Source organism: Pleuronectes platessa, chromosome 12 (assembly GCF_947347685.1).
Source record: "Pleuronectes platessa chromosome 12, fPlePla1.1, whole genome shotgun sequence".
Lineage (NCBI taxonomy): Eukaryota > Metazoa > Chordata > Actinopteri > Pleuronectiformes > Pleuronectidae > Pleuronectes > Pleuronectes platessa.
Genome location: NC_070637.1, coordinates 2,879,186 through 2,902,515, shown reverse-complemented (window position 1 = coordinate 2,902,515; position 23,330 = coordinate 2,879,186). Strand labels below are relative to the sequence as shown.

The 23,330-nt window shown below is 41.3% G+C and overlaps 1 protein-coding gene across 1 annotated transcript in view; it reads left to right on the top strand.

Annotated features, from left to right (window-relative positions):
- Positions 1 to 23,330, top strand: part of ttc27 (tetratricopeptide repeat domain 27) — a 72,756-nt gene that overhangs the window by 8,996 nt on the left and 40,430 nt on the right. Inside the window, exons 4-7 of the mRNA XM_053436178.1 lie at positions 752 to 892; positions 5,336 to 5,438; positions 9,237 to 9,395; positions 9,533 to 9,663. Coding sequence (XP_053292153.1) covers positions 752 to 892; positions 5,336 to 5,438; positions 9,237 to 9,395; positions 9,533 to 9,663 — 534 coding nt within the window. The remainder of the gene's footprint in view (positions 1 to 751; positions 893 to 5,335; positions 5,439 to 9,236; positions 9,396 to 9,532; positions 9,664 to 23,330) is intronic.

Genomic DNA, 23,330 nt, shown 5'->3' with positions numbered 1-23,330 from the left:
GATGAACAATTGCGTCTTCTGTTCATATGAGAAGCCAGTGTCAATATTGTACTGGCACATCTTTTTCTTAGGTCAGCTGTTCATATTGGCTGCATGTTAGAGTTTTGCATTCAGTTGTTGAGTTTTAACAGCCACATCTCAGATGCTCCAGGCTCTTGCATTTTTTATTTGTATGAAGGTTGCTATAAAACCAATTTAGTCCATACAATGGTCATGTAATTTCTAGGACAAATAATCAGTGTGTGATCTATGATGGTATCATTGCATTTGACCATAATCATAATTAATCTATTTGTAATTAACAAAATGGACTTCCAAAATAAGCATTTTATTCAGGCTGCAAACCTTATCCCACCCAACGTGAGAATAGTTAAATCCCAGATTTGAGAGTGTGCAAACTATATTCACTCAATGGTCCTAGAAAGGTGATTAGTCACTGTAAGTTTTCATTGCTTCTGAGCTGGACTGCTAGTTTTTACCAAGGTGTGTATTAAGAAAGCAGTTGTTTTAAGATACATAAACTCTTCTAGAAAGGTTCATGTTGTGATTATACCACTGGGTTCACTGGGATACGATGACACAATTCTGAATAGAATAAATTTGAATGGTGAAAACTTGAAGAGTTGAATATTATTACAGCCATCCTTCCCTGCCAGAGGCTTCAGTCATTCAATCTAAATGTTTGTTTCTCCAACTGGCCTGAATCTCAGACCACATTCATCAGTCTTATTTGTATATTTTTCACTTGCAGCCCAAAACCCTGGTAGACGCTATCCACTCCAGCCTGCTCCTGGATGGGGAGTCGGTGTACACCCTGGTGGCTAACCCCCTCCTCCTCCTGCTGGCCGGCATTATTCTCACCAGGTGCTCCTCCAAGATGGACAGCCTCGAGGTAAGACCCTTTTTCTGCAATAAACACCTTCTTGTAGAATCATTTTAGTACAATGCTTTAATGGTTTAATTAGGCTCCTATAAGAGCATTTTACCATTTAAAATACTTCAAGGATCTCAAAATGCTGGGGCTCACTTTAGTTTTTAAAACCACAGAAAGTAGGTCCTACAGTAAACGGTGTGCATTGGTGTTTCACCAGCCCAGCTCAAGGACTCTTGGCTGGTGGCTAATGCAAAGTATAAGGTCTACCTACCGTTTTACAGAACATACATAAGACCTTAAGTGTCAGATCAAAGTTTATCTTCGAGAAGGAATCATAACATATGGAGAGACATCTGAAGCAGTCGACTTTCGAAGACTGATCCTCACAACGTGACCATGGATGTAGTGTTGCATGTCTTGGTGTATTTACATCTCTAAAAACAGAGGAGCAACTTTTCAAGTAAGAAGCATTTTGATGAACTGGCATAAATTTACAATGTTGTAGTTAAAGAAGAAACTTGAAGAAAGAAGTTGCACTCTGAACTGGGACAGAAGTTGGGGGATGACACACCCACTGATGCTGCAGCTGAAGCCATAGAGCATTATCGTGTCTTACTAAGTCAAGCAGACTGGTTGCTGGAAGGCATGTTGTTTATTTAATAAGCTCAGTTTCTTGGCTCATTCTTCACATTTACCATCGTTTTTTTTTTTTATCCAATAATCTTATATGAACCTTTATGTAAATAAGTAGAAGCAAAATAAATCATAAGCATCGACCATCACTCTCTGGCCTCAGCTCCTATAAGTCATCGCCTCTTAAACTCTACTTCACATGAAGTCACATGAGACAGAGTGTAATTGTTGTGCTAATTGCAGGTTCCTAAGAGCATCAGCTGTCAAACGGCTTCTCTGATATCACCTGTTGGGACGTGTACACAAGTATAACAATGGTATTGACCCCTTTTTCTGCTGTAAAGGGATTTAGTGTTAATTTGCTCTTTAAATGCTAATGAGGGACAGGGGAGTAAATTACCACCAGCGTTTTCCACCAAGCCCGCTACCAGTTTCTCCAGGTGGGATTTGAACACATGCACAGGATATGCGTGTATGCTGCCATGATGAATATACATGCATGTGTGAACACGCTTAGCTAAGAGTGCATGTGTGTGTTGGAAGGTATTGATTCAGTAAGACAGTCAATTAAACCTCCATGTAACCATGCAAGAAAGGTCATCTTACATTGGAAATGAGGCACGAGTTATCCTGCCTGACACACAAATACGCTTTTTACGTGGTTCACTGCCACTCGCCCTGTGCTGAATAAGAACAGGAGGGTTCAGGGGCTAAGGGCACTCTGGTGTAACTATATCATTGACATGGCTGCAAGACATACATTTTTCTTCCCTGCCTCTTTGTGCTTTGGTGAGATGAAAAAAGTACAGGAGATGGCTGGGTTGTGCTTGTGGTCAGCACTTAAAGTCAGCATGCAGCACCCGGACTGTTCTTAGTGTGTTATTTCTGCTTAAAGGACCTTGAGAGCAGCATTTTTTCATTTGTTAGACCTACACATGTGTTTTCTGACAAAAATGACATTGAAATTCAAAATAACTGCTTCAGTTTTTAGGAATGTTGACAATAACAAGCTGCTGGTTTTCATGTCTTTCCTAAATTGTCTATTTGTGGCTCTTTTATTTGGCTCAATGGCAGAGAAAATCAATTTCTTCATTTGGAACAGGCGTTCTCTGGAACACTTTTATCTGCACCCAATGCATTCCCAGTCGAACTGAGTCATCCCTTTAAAAATAATGTCTGTGCATTTTTTTTTGTTTAATACTAAATGGTCTGGATTTATATAGAGCCCGTCTAGTCCTGATGACCACTCAAAGCACTTTACAGTACAGTTTTACATTCATCCATTCACACAAACATTCATACAGGACTTTTAAAAGGAATGCCAAAGTGATGCCCCTTGATGTCTCAGAGAGCAGGAGGGGCTTGTTGATGTTTTTTTTAACGGTCACTGGCAGGCGGCCACAGTGTCACACCGTAGGTAACGAGCCAGAGGAAACAAGCTTGAGCTGGAGCCTCATGTCTTTGGTAAGCAGTGTAATGTTAGTCGGACAGGACAGGACAGGAAAGGACAGGACAGGACAGGACAGAAAGGCTTACATATCTTAACATACACAACTAAACAAAGTATTTAATCTGCTATAGCTGACCAGCTGATAAGCTGTCCCTCCATCAAATTTACATCAGCAGTACACTTTTCTTACCCCTCTTCAGTGATTGGAGACTTGTTCACCGAGCTAAAGTGCTGGACAAGTTCAAGTTTGCATGTTCGATAAGATGGAGACGCAAACACTCTTAATATCTACTTCTAAGAAGCCATTACAATGTTACTATTATAGTATCCTAATATAGACATGATTTATTGTAACTATTATCAGTGTTTCCCGCAGGATTTTTTTCAGCAGCGGTGGTGTGGTCCCCGAGCCCTCTAGGGGGGTCCGGGGGCATGAACATTTTTTGTACCCTTTACATTGGAATGCATGAATCTGGTGCACTTTGAGAGGAGAATATGCACTTAAATCCTATTCAAACAGTCCTGTGTATTACTGTAGATGGGATTATTGGTGTTGTAACTTTGCCTTTTGTGTCTTCATTTACAGATTTTTATATTTTTGTATAGTAATATTTAAACAAAAAATGCCACAACGCAAATATAATCAGGTCCAAGAACTGGCTAAACAGCTGCCCTTCCTTATCAGTGTATCTGATAAAGACAGATGACAATGCAAATGTAATATATATTATTTAACTATGTTACATATATACATTGTGCACAGTGCATCCCTTAAGAGCTTGTACCAGCCTTTTAACCTCTGAGCCCTAAGCCATTTTTGAGATGTTTTGGTTCGCCTGGATTTATTCTCTTATTAAGATTGCATTCATCACCCTTATAATGCATAGCTGTCAAGCTATCATTTATTTGGGTCACAACCTGGACTATCAGAATATGTGTGCTGCAGTGATGTCGTTTGAATGTAGGAAATTATCAATTAGACAGTAAAAAAAGAAAAGCAAATAATATCTCACAATTATTTATTGATATGACACAAAAAAGGCAAATTGATTAAGCTTGTTATTGCTTAAAACACTTCTTCTTAGTCTTGGGCGTCAAAAAGTGATGAGAAAATTATAAAATAAATATAAGTTATACATAATAGAAACTATTCATGATCTTTTAAGAAGTCCTTAGGTTGTTTCCCTGCATTTATGCTAATGACCACATGCTTACAGGCGATTAGCATAAATCCCTAACTAAAATATGCGATGAAAACGGATTTTATATGGCAATAAAGAACAACATCGGATCTAACAGTATGGATTCATTTTCCAAAGTTCCCGAAAATACCTAGGCTATAAATTCCTGACTGGATATAAGCTCCTGTAAAGGCTATGAGTGATCCCAAAAAGAGCGACAACACCCACACACACACATAGGCCTACACGCACACACACAATACTAGAGGAAAAACGGCACGGAGGTTGCGGTTTATAGATACAATAAAATGATTGGGCTCAGAGGGTTTTTAACACTGGTGGTCATGTAGCGACACATTTTAGCAACTTACTTTCTCTCTCTCTCTCTCTCTCTCTCTCTGTCTGTCTGTCTGTCTCTCTCTCTCTGTCTGTCTCTCTCTTTCCTTCTTTCTTCGATCTTCCGCTTCACTCGCTACTGCTGGAATCAATGTAACTTTGCATCCGTGTAGGGTAGCCTCTTCTTTGATGTTGGTTACGTGACGATGTGCCGCGTGCTGCGCAATTGACGTTACGCGCTGTATATTTTCTAAAAGGAGCTACGTAAAAAAAAAAAAAAAAAATTAGGAGAAGGATTTTTATTGCAGCGGCGGAGAAAATTCAGCAGCGGCGGCGCGCCGCTGCTGTGTGAACGTGGGGGAAACACTGATTATTTATAAATGATAACATACTTTATCATAAGGGTAACAATTTAGAAATATCATTAATATGCTATCACTATATCATATATTTTACTTTAAGGCCTGAAATGAACAGCTCAACGGTGTTCACAACCCCACAGAATGGTGTAACGCACATGTAGGGCTTCCTGACTGTATTTTACCCCTTTTCATGCTATAATAGGGAAATCCGTCCCACACACACATGAGCAACCGCACATATACAGAGACACACACCTTTTGTTAGTTCCTGCTACGGTAGCTGTTTACAGGTTCCGCACACATCATGGCCTCTTTACAGCCTATAAAATGTTCTGACTGCTCATGTCTCTTTTGCTGTTGGATTTGGTTGTAGCAATGTCAGCATCGAGCAGACCTGTACAAATATTGTTGGTTATATTTCATTTGTTGTATATGTCCTTTGGCTTATTCTTACTTATTTTTATTTGTCTCTTCTGTTGTTTTTCGTATGCGTGTGTAGCTGCTGCCCTGGTGGACCCTTCGCTACATCAACCTGCATCAGCAAATCCTGGAGGCTTTTTCTCCACAGCTCCTTAAATTGGCCCAGAGCGCCATGGAAAAAGGTCGGTCACTATAATGTGAACGTCTGTAAATTTGGGGACTTTTCTTTGGGTTTGTTTTCCATGGCGCGTACCAGGCCCAACGGCCTCAGCTTGTGAAGCTCATGACTTAACCCTTATTTGAATGTGTGCTCTGTGTCGTACAGCAAGACTGGAGCATTAAACCATAGATGGTCCACTCATATAAACAGTAGCCTGCTTCATTTATGGTTAAATGCTGTTTTAGTAAAATAATGCATCAGTGGGCCATTTGGACCCAGCTCTGGTTGGACAGTTATTCTCACCCACTGCCACTTTACTGTTACACTACAAAATGGTTTATTCCCAGAGTGATATCTTCCCAAGCATCTTTTAAGTCCTGGTTTGTCAATAAAGTTCGATCATAGTGAATGGAAAAGCTGTTTATCACATTCGTTTGTGCTTTAACAGAGTTGAGTTGGCGTTTCTAACAGATGTGTTTCTGTTACTGAGAGAATCAAAACAAGCCTGATTGGTTAAAATGTATTTTATTGTCATATATAACCCCTGAGCATGTCATGAGCAGCTTTTCACAATAAAAATGGTGTTCAAATTGTGCAGGATTCCAGATTCCAGTTATACATGAAATATGCTCCAGGAAATACAACTGACCAACACTTCCATACGTTTAAAGGCATAGACTCTAAATCACTGTGTGGAGATAGCTGTGAGAACAATCAGTGCACGAGATACAAGAGTGGACATAGAGACTGAGCAGAGCCAGGAAACCTGAAAAGGTTATTTCTGGGACAACTTATGTTTGTTTGGAAATTTATGTTTGATCGGTAATAAAGCAAGGTAAAATGTTGAGGAGTAAGCGGTTAGTCTCTGGCTGCTGTAGGGAGAGCCTGGTGGCATGGTCAACTGCCACACACTGTAATCAGGTAGTATTTGTTACGTTGCAGCCTTATGAAGAAAAAAAAAGATCCATTCATCTAAGTCAATTTCCCCTAGTGACAAAGAAAAAATCATTTTTAGAAAGTTTATTATCACATTGAAACTGAAGCCATTTTCAAAAAAGACCTGCAGGTAAAATCGGGAGAATGGATACAGAGTTAACCCGTAGTCTGTCTTGCACACATGCACAACACAGCAGGAGGTTCTCTCCATAAACACATTCACAACGGCAACAAATCGTCTGCGTTATTCAGGAGAGAGATGGAGCAGCAGTCAGAGGCAGGAAGTGACGTATTAACTCCACTGTGGAGATCATGTGATTTTCTTGGCAAGACACAGACACCAGTGTCGGCTCAAACTCTCCTGACATCGTCGGTTTCGTCCAAGTGTATGACACCACTTTTGCATCAGCATATAAAGCAGTTTTAATAAAATGATCAATTATTAAAACAATCAACCAAAGACTGCAGCTCCAGGAAGACATGTGGTATGTTTCTTAGACTTAGAGTATAGTATAACCTAAGTAGTATGGTGGAGCATGAGCCAGCATTTCTTCACATATGGCTTTGTGAGTATAGATTAAATGACATAATCATAGGAATTTGTACAGTTACCGACGTTAGATTTAGGAAAATTCACGTCAGAGCTTTGATTCCAACTAATAAGAAGAAATTAAACCTAAACTTTGATTGTTGGATGAGGCCTTGGACTAATGACAGCTGTTGGGTCATGTGAGAAGCACAAACTAATCGATAGTTTCATACTGAACAACTTAACTTTGAGAAATGTGTACTGGTGTTTGTATTGAAACTGTTGCATAGGACTTGAAAACATTGAAGAAATGCCTTTATTCCACAGACTATTGTTTACTTTAATTAATTCAATTAGAATAATTATCTTTGATTAATTCGTTTAGAGTGTATTTTGGCTCAGTATGCGCTTTTAATCCCCCTTGATGAAACACTGCTAGTTTCCTTCTTGTATAGCTGGAACCAAGCAGCAGGGCTGTTATCAGAGGATATTGAATAACAGTTTATTTTTCTTCTCATCTCTTGAGCTTGAGTTAACTGTTTAAAGCAGTGGGCGTTCATTGGTTTGCAATCTGCTGTGTGATGGTTAACTGTGTGTGAAGGTTAGCAGTATGTGCTGGCTTCAAAATAGACCGATCCATATTGTGGAGGAGCAGTTGGCCGCACCATCGTTTATGAGGAGGCTGCTGTAAAATGCATACAGATCAGTTCCTCCCATGCTACACAGCTCTGGGGAGGTGATGCCAGGAATTTAGCTGTTTTTTGTATTTTTGTAGTCAGAATAATAACACTTGATTGACACATCTACTATTTCATGTTATTTACTTTTGTCATAGAATCAAAATCAATTACTGTGATGAAAAGGTTCCTCTGAGTGGCTTTTTGTATTTCAAAATAGTTTTGTGGTCTGCATATGTCATGGAAGCTGAAAGTTCCCTACTCATGCAAAGAGGTTAAATGATTAAATATAATAAAATATGTGGCTCGCAGCCCTGTTAACAAAGCCTGTTGATATTGTACGTCTTACTACAACTTGCCATCCTGTGTTAGATATACAAACATGAAGGAGGTGGGGGGTTCATTGTTGTTCCACCTTTAAGCAAACCATGGAGACAGACTGATCCGAATGGACAAGTGTGTCCAAGGGACAGGACACTGACACTGTAGTGGTCCACGTCACGTCTGGTTCCATAACGCCAGCATGCTGTCTAAATTCACACAGTAGGGTGGCATCATGCTGGCTTTGTTTTGTTCACTGTAAACAAATACAGGCAGCATAATGGAAGATCTCCTACCTAACAGCTCACAAAGCAACTACAAAGTCAGTCTACTACAGTGTGAAATCATTTGAGCTAAAGGTGACACAGATGAGTTGCATGTTATCTCTCCTCTCTCTTATTGTTCAATCTGGGCACCAACAGCCACTGAGCATATCTCTGTCTCCGTGACAGGGCCCTTTCTGAGGCCAAATTAATAATCGCATCAAATGGGAGGAACGCAGAGGAGCTTCACAGCAAAGAGAAGGAGACAAAGCTTTCATCCTCCTTTGCCATCACCTCTGTGCTCTGTTTACCTTTTTAATGTGTTACCTCAAGGCATCAGCTCTTTGTTGGACCGTCTTGGTTTACATTGATGCTGCTTAAGGGAGTACTTGGATGGCCGTTCCTTTTCTGAATCCACACTATTAATGTTCAAGGCCCCTTGTTCTGCTCAGAAGTTTACTGCTTGTATATATTGAAGCTGCTTGATTAATGTGTTGGATTGTATTTATGAAAGAGCTTTTATAAATACAGACCATGAAATGACTGCTGAAAAATACAAAACATATTTGTTCTGCTACCTTTCAGACACATTATAGAGTCTCCTGCAAAATACTCAATATATATTGTATACTTTTGTGAGAGATTTATTTATTTATTTATTTATTTTTTTTCACAAAGTATGTAAAAAAACAAGGGGTCTAAATGTTTTATGGACGGGTGTTCATAAAACATTTAGACCCTTTGTTTTGTAATGAGGGTGAATGACTTTTTTTAGATTGTGTCATAGCCCGACACACGTGATTTTTTTTTTTAACAAAGATGATGTTGGGTGATTAAAGCAAACATAACACAAATACACAGGTATGTCCACGTTTCTCTACAATACAGGATTTTCATCATAAATTTCAAGGCTAAAAGCTGAAAAAGATTAAAAAATATGACACTGGCTGCCACATACTAATTACCACAAACATGTAGCCCTGCTTAACTAGGTCATCAAGTTTGTTGTCCATCTGCTCATGTTGCCCTGTTTTCGTATCCTATCAGAAAAAAAGTACTTTTGGAGACTGGATTGTTACTCTCCTCTTTCACAGTGCTGAAACGCCAGTCTGTTTTGTCGGAACATGGAAACCTGGCTATCCAGTTCCATCTGGAGTGTGTCTACATGAATCTGACCTACTACGAGTATCAGTCAGCCAAGGAGCACATCAACAAGGCACAGGAGCTCTCAGGGCTGAATATCAACTTGACAGGTATGTAAAGCTCAGCAGCACCTACTCCTGGGCATGAGGCTGTCTAATTTTAGTACTAATGCTGTAAGACACATACTGATCAAGCCTTAGTGATAACTGACTTTAAGGTAACAACTGGTTGTAATTGCTTTATCAAGGTGCCCTTGGTAAACGGACCCGTTTCCAGCAGAACGACTTGGCTCAGCTCATCCTTGATGTCAAAACAAAGCCTGGACAGATTGATGGTGAGGCCAGTCCCATGCCCACACCTCAGGACTGCCTACCAAAGGTATGAGCTTCTGTTGCCTTCTTTCCAACTTAATGGCATGTTGAACCATTTGTTGTTTTTCATTCAAAAGTTATATATTATCACTGACAAGCCAAGACAACACATGATCTAACTTTCAAACTGTGGAGATGGATCCAAAACATTTATTCTCAACTCAGATCTCTAAGTATGAAGATGTTTTTGCCCTCTGATTAATGACTTGGCAAAAAAATATGGATCTTGCCCATGTTCAGTTAGGGTCACCTCAGCCTTCTGTGCAGTTGAGTGTTCAACCGGGGCAAATACTTTTTCATACTCGCCATTAACAGAAGAGGGAGATGTCTGCCTCTGGAGCTTTAATACAGTCTGAAGCCTGATGCTACTGTTAATGGAATCCCAATGCATGACACTTAACTTTATCTCCACTTCCCTATGGTTTGGAATAATACCATAAATTCAAGATGTGGTTGAGTGGAAGCCTGAAGTTTTTCAGGTTCAGAAACAAGTTGGCATTAATTAAAGTAAATTAATCGTTTAAAAAACTTAGCCATTCTTCGATCCATTCTTTAGCTTTTCATGTCCTTATGAGTTTAGACAAATGAACGTCCAAGCCAAAGTGTCATACTGACTTTTGCTGGAAGGTATTTAGTAGTGATGCACCGATTTATCGGCCGAACATCGGTAGCGGCCGATATTCGCCTCGTTTCCTGATATCAGCTTATCGGTAATAAACTTGACTTTCACCGATATCATTGGCCGATGTTCATATTTGCGGTAAAACCGCTGGGCACGTGCCGCGGCTGGGGGAGCAGTCGCTCCGTCGCCCTCCTCTCCGCGCGGAGGTCCTCATCTGGTGGCGCCTCACGGCGTCGCTGGTGCGGGGGCTTTCTTTCTCTTGGACCGCGGGGCGGTGTCCATCTCCGGCGCTGAAGGCGGGCCGTTGGAGGGGACCGGGTACGGCGGCAGCCACTCTGGACGCGTGTCGGGCCCTTCTTGCGGATCACCTCAGCTACGGCGACCGCTGGGGGAACCCTCTGTTCCCACGGGGGGGGGGGCACCCTGCGGTGCGCCTCGGCTGGCGCCTAGCAGCTGACTGAGAACTGGTGCGGACCAGGGGAATCCGACTGTTTAATTAAAACAAGCATCGCGAAGGGCCAGGGTGGGTGTTGACGCGATGTGATTTCTGCCCGACACTAAATACAGGTAAAACTGAGGAGGGCTTGTTAAGTTATCTTGACTCACGCAGTGTAACTTGGTGTAGAAAGTATGAGCGTAGCGTCTGTTAAAGTACTTTATTCTCATGTGCATCGGCTCTATTCATCCGTCTCATGCACAGGTAACAAGGGAATTGACAACATACGTCATACACACAGAAGCCGTAACACATCTAATAAACGGGCAATACTGCTACCGTAAGTCAATGAGAAGAGCGTTCTCTATAATGATACTTTAACAGGGCTGTTTTAGACAGGGTAAAAAGGTGCTGTTTTAAATTATCCTTGTGGTATTTTGACCAAAATATCTTAGTCATTTTATTAAGATCCCAAGGAGCCATTTCAACTTGCGGTAAAATGGTTATAATATGTCTCTGTTAAATAAAGTTTAGTTAAATCAAAGATTGTTTCATAAATCTGATTCAATTTGTGCTCATTAAAAGATAAGAGTGATGAAGGGCTGAACATTTTTTAAATAGTGCTTTTAAATAATGATTTAATTATTTTTCTGGCACAAAAGGGTGAATGAATAACAACAAAAAGAAAATAAACAAGCATCGTATCGGCTATCGGCCAGATTGTTATTTTAAATATCGGTATCGGCCAAGAATTTCCATATCGATGCATCCCTAGTATTTAGTCCTTTTTGTTTCTATGGAATGTATCATTCAGTCTCATGCGCCTAATATATGCATGCATGCGTACATTTTAATATTTGCATGCTCAATACTTACTATGATATAATCATGAATACTAAAAACGTACCTGTAATTCAGTGCTTGATAATCCACAAAGTAATGACTCAATGTCGTGAAGAGATTACAGTATTGACCAAAAACTTACCGGATAATGAATCTAAACATATTTACTTATGTACGTTATGGATGATTAAATTTATACAGCAATATAAATATACACTAGTGCAGACATGCTTTTTTTTTTTTTACTCCCAGTCATCTGCTCATATATGAGAGCCAATCCGCACCACTGAACCTGCAAAATCATACAGGACCCGAACATAACCTTACCCTGCTGCCCCTGGAAATCCTGACTCTTTAACTCTTGCAGTAACACTCAACTGATTGCTACACAATAAAGTTAATAAAGAGTTTCAAGCTTGACATTTTCCCTGTTGGAAATGGAAATTAAGGGCAAGATTTGGAACATCAAGAAAACTCTGAGATTATACTGCAAGTATGTTGGGAAGAAAGCCAGACGTCCATAATCAATCAATCTATCAATCAAATTTTATTTGTATAGCCCATATTCACAAATTACAATTCGTCTCATAGGGCTTTAACAGGGTGTGACATCCTCTGTCCTTAACCCTCAGCAAGAGTAAGGAAAAACTACTAAAAACCCTTTTAACAGGGTAAAAATACATAGAAACCTCAGAGAGAGCCATATGTGAGGGATACCTCTCCCAGGAAGGACAGAAGTGCAATAGATGCCATGTGTAGGAAAACATCATCCAGATTAAAGTTTTTAGCAGCATTGATGAGGGTAAACATCCCGAAGGACAACCCCAACATGACATGCCAAGCAGTTCCGCTGCAGTCACAGTCCATGGTCAGCAACAGCAGGACCACGATCCACCATCCAGACCATACGCCACTCCAGTCCTCAGTGACCGTCCACCTCCGCCCACCAGGACCCACCACGAGCCACCGCCACGGTCCTGGTTCACCACCCGTACCCAATGCCAACGCGACACAGGGTCCGCCACCAGCACCACGATCAGCCCACATGACACAGAATCCGCCACACTGGATCCACCACCGCGACCCCCGGTGCGCGATCCACAAACCGCAATCCATGGTCCGGCCACAGAGGCCCTGGATCTGCGGGTGATAAAGCAAAGGGATTCCGGGGAAGGGGGATAGGGATGGAGAAGAGGAAGAAGAAGCTGGAAAAAGAAGCTCCGTGTGTCATGTGTCATAAAATAGAACAAGTAACGTTCTGGCGCACTAATTAGCTCTAACTATAAGCTTTATCAAAAAGGAAGGTTTTGAGCCTACTCTTAAATGAACGGATGGTGTCTGCCTCCCGAACTGAAAGTGGTAGTTTATTCAACAGCAGAGGAGCTTGATGGCTAAAAGCTCTGGCTCCTACTCTACTTTTAGAGACTTTAGGGACGACAAGTAGGTCTGAATTCTGGGAGCGGAGTGCTTTAGTGGGTTTATAAGGTACTAACAGCTCTTTAAGGTAAAAAGGCGCTATATTATTAAGGGCCTTGAAGGTGAGGAGGAGAATTTTAAATTCTATTCTAGATTTAACTGGAAGCCAGTGTAGCGATGCTAATACTGGAGAAATGTGCTCGCTTCTCTTTGTTCTCGTCAGGACACGTGCTGTGGCATTTTGGACAAGCTGTAGAGTCTTTAACGACTTACTGCTGGATCCTGATAATAATGAATTACAATAGTCCAGTCTCGATGTAACAAAGGCGTGGACTAGTTTTTCTGCATCTTTTTGCGAAAGAACATGTCGGATTTATGAGATATTACGCAAGTGGAAAAAGGCGGCTCTAGAAATTTGTTTTAGGTGTAAATTAAAGGATAAATCAGGATCGAAAATCACTCCCAAGTTCCTGACTGTTTCGTTGGAAGCAAGGGCAATGTCGTCTAGCGCAGCTATATCATTAGATAATGTATCTCTAAGGTGTTTAGGGCCAAGTATTATAACCTCTGTTTTGTCTGAGTTTTATAAGAGAAAATTGCGGGTCATCCAGGTTTTTATCTCCTTGAAACATGCTCGAAGTTTAGTTAATTGATCACTTTGTTCAGGTTTTAATGACAAATATAACTGGGTGTCATCCGCATAGCAGTGGAAATTTACCGAGTGTGTCCTGATATACAGGACTGTCTCAGAAAATTAGAATATTGTGATAAAGTTCTTTATTTTCTGTAATGCAATTAAAAAAACAAAAATGTCATGCATTCTGGATTCATTACAAATCAACTGAAATATTGCAAGCCTTTTATTCTTTTAATATTGCTGATTATGGCTTACAGCTTAAGTAAACTCAAATATCCTATCTCTAAATATTAGAATATCATGAAAAAGTATACTAGTAGGGTACTCAACTAATCACTTGAATCGTCTAATTAACTCGAAACACCTGCAAGGGTTTCCTGAGCCTTGAAAAACACTCAGCTTGGTTCAGTAAACTAAATCACAAGTATGGGGAAGACTGCTGATCTGACTGCTGTCCAGAGGACCATCATTGACACCCTCCATCAGGAGGGCAAGACACAAAAAGAAATTTCTCAAAGAGCAAGCTGTTCACAGAGTGCAGTTTCAAAGCACATCCACAAAAAGTCTGTTGGAAGGGGGAAATGTGGCAGGAAACGCTGCACAACCAAGAGAGATGACCGCAGCCTTAACAGCATTGTGAAGAAGGGTCGCTTCCAGAATTTGGGGGAGCTTCAAAGACAGTGGACTGAAGCTGGAGTCCAGGTATCAAAAGCCACTGTTCACAGACGTGTCCGGGAAATGGGCTACAATAGCCGTATTCCCATGCTCAAGCCACTTCTGAACTCAAGACAACGGAAGAAGCGTCTGACTTGGGCTATGGAAAAGAAGCACTGGACAGTTGCAGAGTGGTCCAAAGTCCTCTTTTCAGACGAAAGCAAGTGTTGTATTTCATTTGGAAGTCAAGGCGCCAGAGTCTGGAGAAAGGCTGGAGAGGAGCAAAATCCAAGTTGCTTGAAATCCAGTGTGAAGTTCCCACAGTCAGTGATGGTTTGGGGAGCCATGTCAGCTGCTGGTGTTGGTCCACTGTGTTTCATCAAGTCCAGAGTAAATGCAGCTGTGTACCAAGAGATTTTAGAGCACTACATGCTTCCGTCTGCTGAAAAGCTCTATGGAGATGAGGATTTCATTTTCCAGCATGATCTGGCACCTGCCCACAGTGCCAAAACCACCAGTAACTGGTGTACTGACCATGGCATTACTGTCCTCGATTGGCCTGCCAATTCCCCTGACCTGAACCCCATAGAGAATTTGTGGGGTATTATGAAGAAGAAGCTGAAAGACACCAGACCCAACAATGCAAATGAGCTAAAGGCCGCTGTTGAAGCATCCTGGGCATCCATAAACCCTAAGCAATGCCACAGGCTGATTGCCTCCATGCCACGCCGCATTGATGCAGTAATCCGTGCAAAAGGATTCCCAACCAAGTACTGAGTGCATTAATGGACATTTTCAAATGTTTGATTTTGTTTTGCTGTTATAAATCTTTTTTTTACTTGGTCTGAGGAAATATTCTAATTTTTTGAGATAGGATTTTTGAGTTTTCTTAAGCTGTAAGCCATAATCAGCAATATTAAAAGAATAAAAGGCTTGCAATATTTCAGTTGATTTGTAATGAATCCAGAATGCATGACATTTTTGTTTTTTTAATTGCATTACAGAAAATAAAGAACTTTATCACAATATTCTAATTTTCTGAGACAGTCCTGTAGTTTCCTAGTGGAAGCATATATAATGAGAATAAAATTGGGCCGAGAACAGAGCCCTGTGGAACACCATGGTTAACTTTGGTGCGCACAGATGACTCATCATTAATTTGCACGAATTGGGAGCGATCAGAAAAACACGATTTAAACCAGTTAAGGGCAGTTCCATTAATGTTAATTAACTGTTTGAGTCTTTATAATAAAATTTGATGGTCAATTGTGTCGAATGCTGCACTGAGATCTAACAGAACGAGGACAGACACAAGTCCCTGATCTGATTAATAGGTATATTAAAAGGTCATTTGTGACTTTTGCCAAGGCCGTCTCTGTACTGTGATTGGCTCTAAACCCTGACTGAAGTCTTCATATATATTATTTAACTGGAGAAACTCACACAGCTGATTGGCTACCACTTTTTCTAAGATTTTAGACATGAAGGAGAGATTAGATATTGGTCTGTAATTGGCTAAAACCTCTGGGTCTAGGGGTTTGATTACTGCTATTTTAGAAGACTGTGGTACATAACCTGATGATAATGACAGATTGATTGTGTTAAGTAACGAACTATCAATTACGGGCAGAATTTAAAGTAAAGTAAAAAGTGAAAAGTAATTTTGTAGGAATGGGATCTAAGATACAGGTTGTTGGTTTAGAACCTGAGATTATTTTGGTAAACTGATCACAGGTGATCAGAGAGAAACTGTCTAAGTAATGGGTAGGATTCTCAGCCGTGTCTGAGATCTCTGTTGTTTGGAGGGTATTAGTGCCAATTGAGGGCAGGAGATGGTTGATTTATTTCTAATAGTTAGAATTTTATCATTAAAAAAGGTCATAAAGATATTGCTATTTAGGGATCGAGGAATACTGGGTTCGGTGGAGGTGTGACTCTCTGTCAGCCTGGCTACAGTGCTGAAGAGAAACCTGGGGTTGTTTTTATTCTCTTCTATTAGTTTTGAATAGTAGGCGTAGGGTTAGGGTTAGGGAGGACGTAAATAAACCAGCGTGGACTTCTTCTATATACCTCATGAGGTAGGCTTCTCTAAGCTCGACTTCAGTTGCGCCATCTACTGTTCTGGCGGTGAATTGTTTTCACAACAAAAAGGCTCGTAGAACTATAAATCAAAAAGGGTCCGTCCGCTCTGTCCGTCCGTCAGTCAGTCCGCAACGGACTCGGAGAAGCATACTGAGGCCTTTAAGGCCTCAGTATGCTTCTCATGAGGTATATAGAAGAAGTCCACGCTGGTTTATTTACGTCCTCCCGGCTCCTCACACACAGTGAACGATGGCAACTAACAGAAAAAGGATGTTGATGACGCGACAGTTTTTGCTGAATAAAGTGACACCCAGCGGGTCAAAATGCTTATGTTATCGTGTCTTAGCGCAGCGGTTCCCCGGTCTTGTTTCCAAACTGCGTTGCTAATTCAACAGCTGCAACAGCTTGAAGCTACACGGAGGCAGCTAGCTCCCCCCAGCTTCCACACACAGTCATCACGGACAGCCGATACTAACTACTACCAAGTGTTTGCTTCTAACCTGACGGTGTTTGAGAAACAGTGTCATGAGAGCCGTGGGATTAAAGTCAGCGGGTTTTTGCGCTGTTCCCACCGCAGTTAGCATGGTGGCTAGCCCGCTAGCCCCGTTATCAAAGTTCGTTATAACCGTATGTGACCGTACACACATGCTGTAAGTGCTCTAACCAGCCACCGTCAGCCGGACAACGCCGCTGGCTTAACACACTTGTCACATTAATCATAGAGTCGTAGTTGTGATTTTGGTTTATTGTGATGTAGGGAATGGAACAGGAAGTTTCCATTCCGAAATGCTGGCGTTAGCAGACCAATCACAGCCAAGTGCTATCCGTGGGCTGTCCGTCATTTCGACGTGTAGTTAGAAAAATGAGAGCTGCACGAAAAGCTCTCCGAGGAGCCTCGGAGAGGCACGGAGAGGGCGTTCCACGTTGGAGAGGGCGGTCCTATCTGTCCGAGTCCGTCAAAACGGAGAAGCATACATTGGCCTTTAACTCACATCTCTTCTTAACTCCGTTCGCCAACACATCATCCGCTCGCGGGCATTCAGGATGTACGTCAGGTAAATGTTTAAAAAAGGCACCTTCAAAATAAAAGAAATGTTGTCGTATTCTTTGCATGATGTTCACTTATTTACGTGTGATTCCTAATATTCCGTTGACCGCACGCGGGCCGGTCACAGACGGCCAAAGGGCCGGATGCGGCCCGGGGGCCGTACAATGCCCAGGTCTGATTTAGACTGAAATATTCATCAGGATGCAGTCAACGGAATATTAGGAATCACACGTAAATAAGTGAACATCATGCAAAGAATACGACAACATTTCTTTTATTTTGAAGGTGCCTTTTTTAAACATTTACCTGACGTACATCCTGAATGCCCGCGAGCGGATGATGTGTTGGCGAACGGAGTTAAGAAGAGATGCGAGTTAGCTATTAGTCCGCAAAAATGTCAGCCCACGTTAAGACAAGAAAGATAGAGTTTTTAACGAGACATGGACTGCTAAGTATTTATTTACTGAAGTCAAAGGGAAAGCCGTGTGCTTGGTTTGTGGAGAAAAGATCGCTGTTTTTAAGGATTACAATTTGAACCCTCACTACGAGACAAAGCACGGAGAGACTTTTACGGACGAAACGTAACGAGAAGGATCGAGGACATCGCGGGAAATCTCGAGCTTCAGCTGCTAAAGAAAGTATTAGATTTTGACTTTTTCTCCTTGGCTCTGGATGAGGGCTGTGATGTCCGCGACGCAGCCCAGTTACTCATCTTTGTACGTTGGATGACGAAAGACTCCGATTACTGAGGAGCTGGGAGCAATGCGTTCAATAAAAGGGACGACGACTGGGAGTGATTTGTACACGGAGGTAACTGCATGCTTGGACAAGCTGGGACTCAAATGGGACAAACTGGCAGGTGTTACAACCGATGGCTGTCCAAATCTGACGGGGAAATTGTCGGACTTTTGAAGCGGATGCAAGATAAAGTGAGGGAAATTAACCCACCGTCATGAAAAACCTGGAAAAGTCATGAAATTGTTTAATGTTTATTTCCAGTCCTGGAAAAGTGCTTGAAAAAAATGTAATCCCAAAAATTTTGGAGAAGATATGGAAATTTGTTATATTCATATTTTCATGTCGTTAATTTACGCTGAGTTTTAATTAATTCATATGCTTTTAAAAGAAATACGCTCAAAATATAAACAGGCATACTATCTCGTACTAATTGAAATGTTCGGTGGGGAAGCAGGCGAGATAATGCACTACGCCAGGGAAGTGTAGATTTAACCATGCTTGGCTACAAATGGAAAAGTACATGCCATGGGTTACAACAGACGTCTATCACACTATTGTCTCTTTCATTTGTGTAATTCAAGGTATACTGCATGCTTTGAAATTCTCATTGTTAGCATAAATACTAAATTTAGTCTGTTGCATGTATACACTGAGATCTCACAAAATGTTTGGTCATGGAAAGTTGGTGTAAAGTTATTGAAAGTCATGGAAATCCATTGGTCAAAATGTGTATGAACCCTGTGTATTATACATCAGGAGGTGTTGTGTAAGTCAGTGCTCAAAATGAATCATGTTACTGATGTTGTAACTAAATTAGTTAACTTTATCAGGGCAAGAGCATTGAATCTCAGACAGTTTGTTGCACTTTTGGAGGAGCATGAGACTGAACATGGGGACATAGGCTACCACGCAGCTGTCAGATGACTCAGTCTGGGCAAAGTGCAAAAATTGCATATTTTGTTCACAACTGTTCTTGTAAATGTTGATTAAAGTGCCTCACTTTTTCATTGCCTAACCGTAACATTTACTCTTAGCTGTAGAAGCTTATCAAATTATTATGAATAGAATTGAGTCCAGCTAATTGGTCCGGCCCACCACAACTGTCCATGTTTCTCATGTGGCCCCTGGAGAAAATGAATTGCCCACCCCTGCTCTATGGGGTTGAGTGACTGATCCAGAGGGAGCGCAGAGAAGTGTTTAGCACTGCAGCTCTGCTTCCTGGTCCCAACTATGGGTTGTCATGTTATAGATTTAGTAATATTCCTAGATAAGAGAGCTGCTCCATCCCAAGTGGGATGAACGCCGTCTCTCATAACAAAACCACGTTTTCTCCAAAAAGTTAGCCAATTATCTACAAAGCCCACGCCGTTTACAGGACTCCAGCTCGACAGCCAGCGGTTAAAAGACAACATGCGGCTAAACATGTCATCACCTGTTGTATTAGGGAGCGGGCCAGAGAAAACGACTGTGTCCGACATCGTTTTTGCGAAAGCACACAACGACTCAACATTCACTTTAGTGACCTCCGACATGCGAAGCCGGGAGTCATTGCTGCCGACGTGAATTACGATTGTATTGTATTTACGTTTAGTTTTAGCCAGCAACTTCAGTTTAGATGCGATGTCGCCGGATCTGGCCCCTGGGATACAGTTGACTATAGTCGCTGGTGTCGCTAACCTGACGTTTCTCAGAACCGAGTCGCCAATAATCAGAGTTTATATATCAGCGGGTGCCTCGCTGAGTGTAGAGAATCTATTTGAAACGTGAGCTGGTGGCTCTTTAATCGTGAGCTTTTTAAGACTAGCACTATGCCCCCTCCGGGTCGTCACCCAGCTGCCCTGGGCTCCCTGCTGCACGGGACTAGTCAGGGGGCTGCTAGTTAAGGCTAAGCTACGTGCTAAGCTAGGTGGCTCCGCGGCTAGCGGGAGCCGGCTAACTACAGCTAACAGAGTTTCTAAGCTGCGGAGCCGAGCTTCTAAGTCGCTAAGCCTCGCCTCCATCGCTATCAACACACTACATTTATTGCAAGTACCACTACTGTTAAGGGAGGCAGAGGAGTAGGTAAACATAAGACACTCGGAGCAAGTGTATTATGACATCTTCAAGAACTGCAGGAAGGTTTAACTGTCAGAGTGGTAGTGCCCCTCATAGTGTTCAACACAGAGGAGTGAATGACTTGCCTGAATGAAACCGTACACGCAAAATCATCACATAAGTCGACGTCGGAAATTTGCAAATCAACATTTGACCAAGCCAGAAAATAATATCCTCAGACTGATGAAATCAACACTGTGCTCTTTGGCCAGATTTACCAAAGAATGTTAGAAGAAGAAAAGAACAGTATTTGAACGCCTTACTAACTATGAGATTGAGTTGCAATCAGTTGCAGAGGACGCTGAGAGGGGGAAGAATAGATTCCTCTAAATATTAACAAAGGTCTGGATGCCCACCATCAGTCAATTGAACAGAAGAGGGAATCCATCATGAACCCCTTCAATAATTTCAAGGTTCTGAAATGACTGGAGAAGAGGCTCCAAGTCTTTAAATGATGATCCAAAATAGCAGCGCTTTGTCCCAGATCAGTAAAGAAAAATGTAATTGTACGCAATCATGTTCAGTGTCATAGCTATATAAATTCATCATGGGGTTTGGGTTATATGTGATATAATGTTGCAGGATCACCCACTCAGCTCTTTGTTAGTATTTTATCACCTGGCAGTTCTATCTGTACATAATGGGTGGAGAACTGGCCTTTTGTGCCAGAATTACAAATCTCCCTCCAATGAGCATCCACTCCCTTGTTTCAGGAAGTGGGGAGGGTTTTGATCTAAACAAGAACTCTTTGGCTCTACCTGGAGATTGACTGGAGGAAAGATCACATACTTGAGTTTATCACCATGGTTATTTAATCATGATATCATAAACTTTATACAATAGTGTTAAACATGGAATATTAAGGAAATAATACAAAACTAAAATACAGAAAAGACAAAACATCACCTTCGTAGTAACAACAGAGGAACATGTGACTCGTAGACTTTGACCTAAAGCTTATGGAATAAGGAATGTAGCTAAGCTTTTTTCATCACCACCACTGTGATGCCCTTCAGCAAGGCTCTTAACCCCAACTGCTCCAGTGAAACTGCTCAGCGGCATATAAGACTTAAGACTGCAGATATACTGGGCAGCATCCAGGCTGACAGTGTGTAATGAAGGTTAAAAAAGGGTTTCCATGCAGCTCTCAATCTTGTGGCTGTGGCCCAGCTCCAGTTCTTTGTACTGTGCTCAGACCACTAATGCCCTCACTAATGGAGCAGGGGGGAGTAAATGGTCTCAATCAAGGTTGCCATTAACCAGAGCTCACTGGCTTCCGAATGGATGGAAGGAAAGAAAGAGAGACGAAACGGGAACTCTTCATCAGTGGTCAATCAAAACCACGGCCAGCAGGGAAATTGGGCCATGTCTGTCACTGCGGGTTTGACTAATCTTGAAATTCTTGTGTTATTTTAATGAAAACAAGTATGATCTAAAGTTCTTATTGCTGTTGCCAAGTCAAATTGTCACAAAGTAGGATTTGGATTGAGTTTGGTCTCTTTGCATCGATACGTTTGCCAAGATTCAACCAGAGGAATCCACTTGACGGTCGTTGACTGAGTGCCATACATTGTTCAGTCCGAAAGCTCTGAATGCCGACATTTGAAGCTTCACATTTTGGCAATCGTTTTGATCCCTGGCTCCTCCTGTCTTGATGTCTTGTGAAAGGGGAAAGACACTGAACCCCGCTCCCCCTAATAAGTGTCTTTACATGGGAAATATGACACATTTTAAAGCCAGTTGGTGGTTCTCTCTTTGGGGTTAGTCTAGGAAGGCACTTACCTGCAGCCTAGTGACCAAGAAAATCCACCTGTTGGTTGTTGGGTACAAGGCCGACTTTATTTTGCTTAAAACTGAGTCTTTAAGTGAACATATCTCTAAGTACTAAGTGGCAGGTGCACAGGCACCCTTCCTCACAATCTTTTCACATCTGACCTATTGTAACCTCATCATATTAGGCAATCAGGAGAGTTATCACCGTACATACTTTGGAATCCATGGTGCAGACCTCAGTATTTAGAGTTTAACCCAAAAATGCAGAGGAAGAACATTTTGGTCATTTTTTTGTGAATAAACCATAAATGTGTTTATTTGGCCATAAATCTTGCTCTACAATTGTCACACTCAAATGCTTAATTTGATGAAGACAGACGTCAAGTTATTTATGATAAACAAGGGGACAGCCAAAATGAAAATAAGCATCTATAATTATAAAGATACTTCAGTTTTGAAACATAAACCTATGCTGTTGTAACGTTAGTACACAATTAATTTCACACTTACTAATGATATAAATTGTGATTCTCACTATTCTTAAGTAAGGCTGTTAGGATTTCAATATTTTAGCTATAGTCTGTGTCTAACTCAACTCTAAATGAATAAAGATAGAAGTAGTTTGAGCCAGATAAGGCCTTCACGCAAATGATTAATAATAACCCTTTCCTTCCAAGTGTTTAATCTTGAAAATTAGAATGTGTCTGCATCACAATGCTGTTTCGTTGTTTTGGTTAAATTGTTTTGAATGTCTGTACAAACAGAACATTGTTTTGATATAGCAAGAACCCAATAATCTTTTCTCCAATTGTCAACACCATTGGCCCACATGCCATCAGCTGTGTCAAGGCTGGTCAAGAGATGAACATTTTGAGACTTGTCACTTGCTTATTCCAAAGCCAAGAAGGAGAGACTACGCCTGCGCGTTTTCGAGGAGGAAGAACCAAGATCTACTGTTATAAAATAGACAGGCGCCGGCTGTTTGATGCGTTCTGATGGGTCTCGTGTTCTGATGCGACTTGTTGGATGCCCATTGCTTTGCTGATTGTTACCTTTCATTGCTTTCTAAATAAATACTTGATTAAACAAACCGAGTTTGGCTCATCTTCTCATATTTAGGATAAACGAACACGCTTAACAAGGCCAATTTGAATACTTAAGTAAAACCTATTAAATTGTTTTCAAACTGCAAGATACATCAAAACTCCTTTGATAACAGTTAGTCAGTTATGTCAAAATTTTAGCTTAGAAACTTTAAAGCGAAGATTCATGTGTATTAAAATAGTCCAGTTTTGAATCGAGGCCAAGATAGATCTCGAGTAAATTGAGAA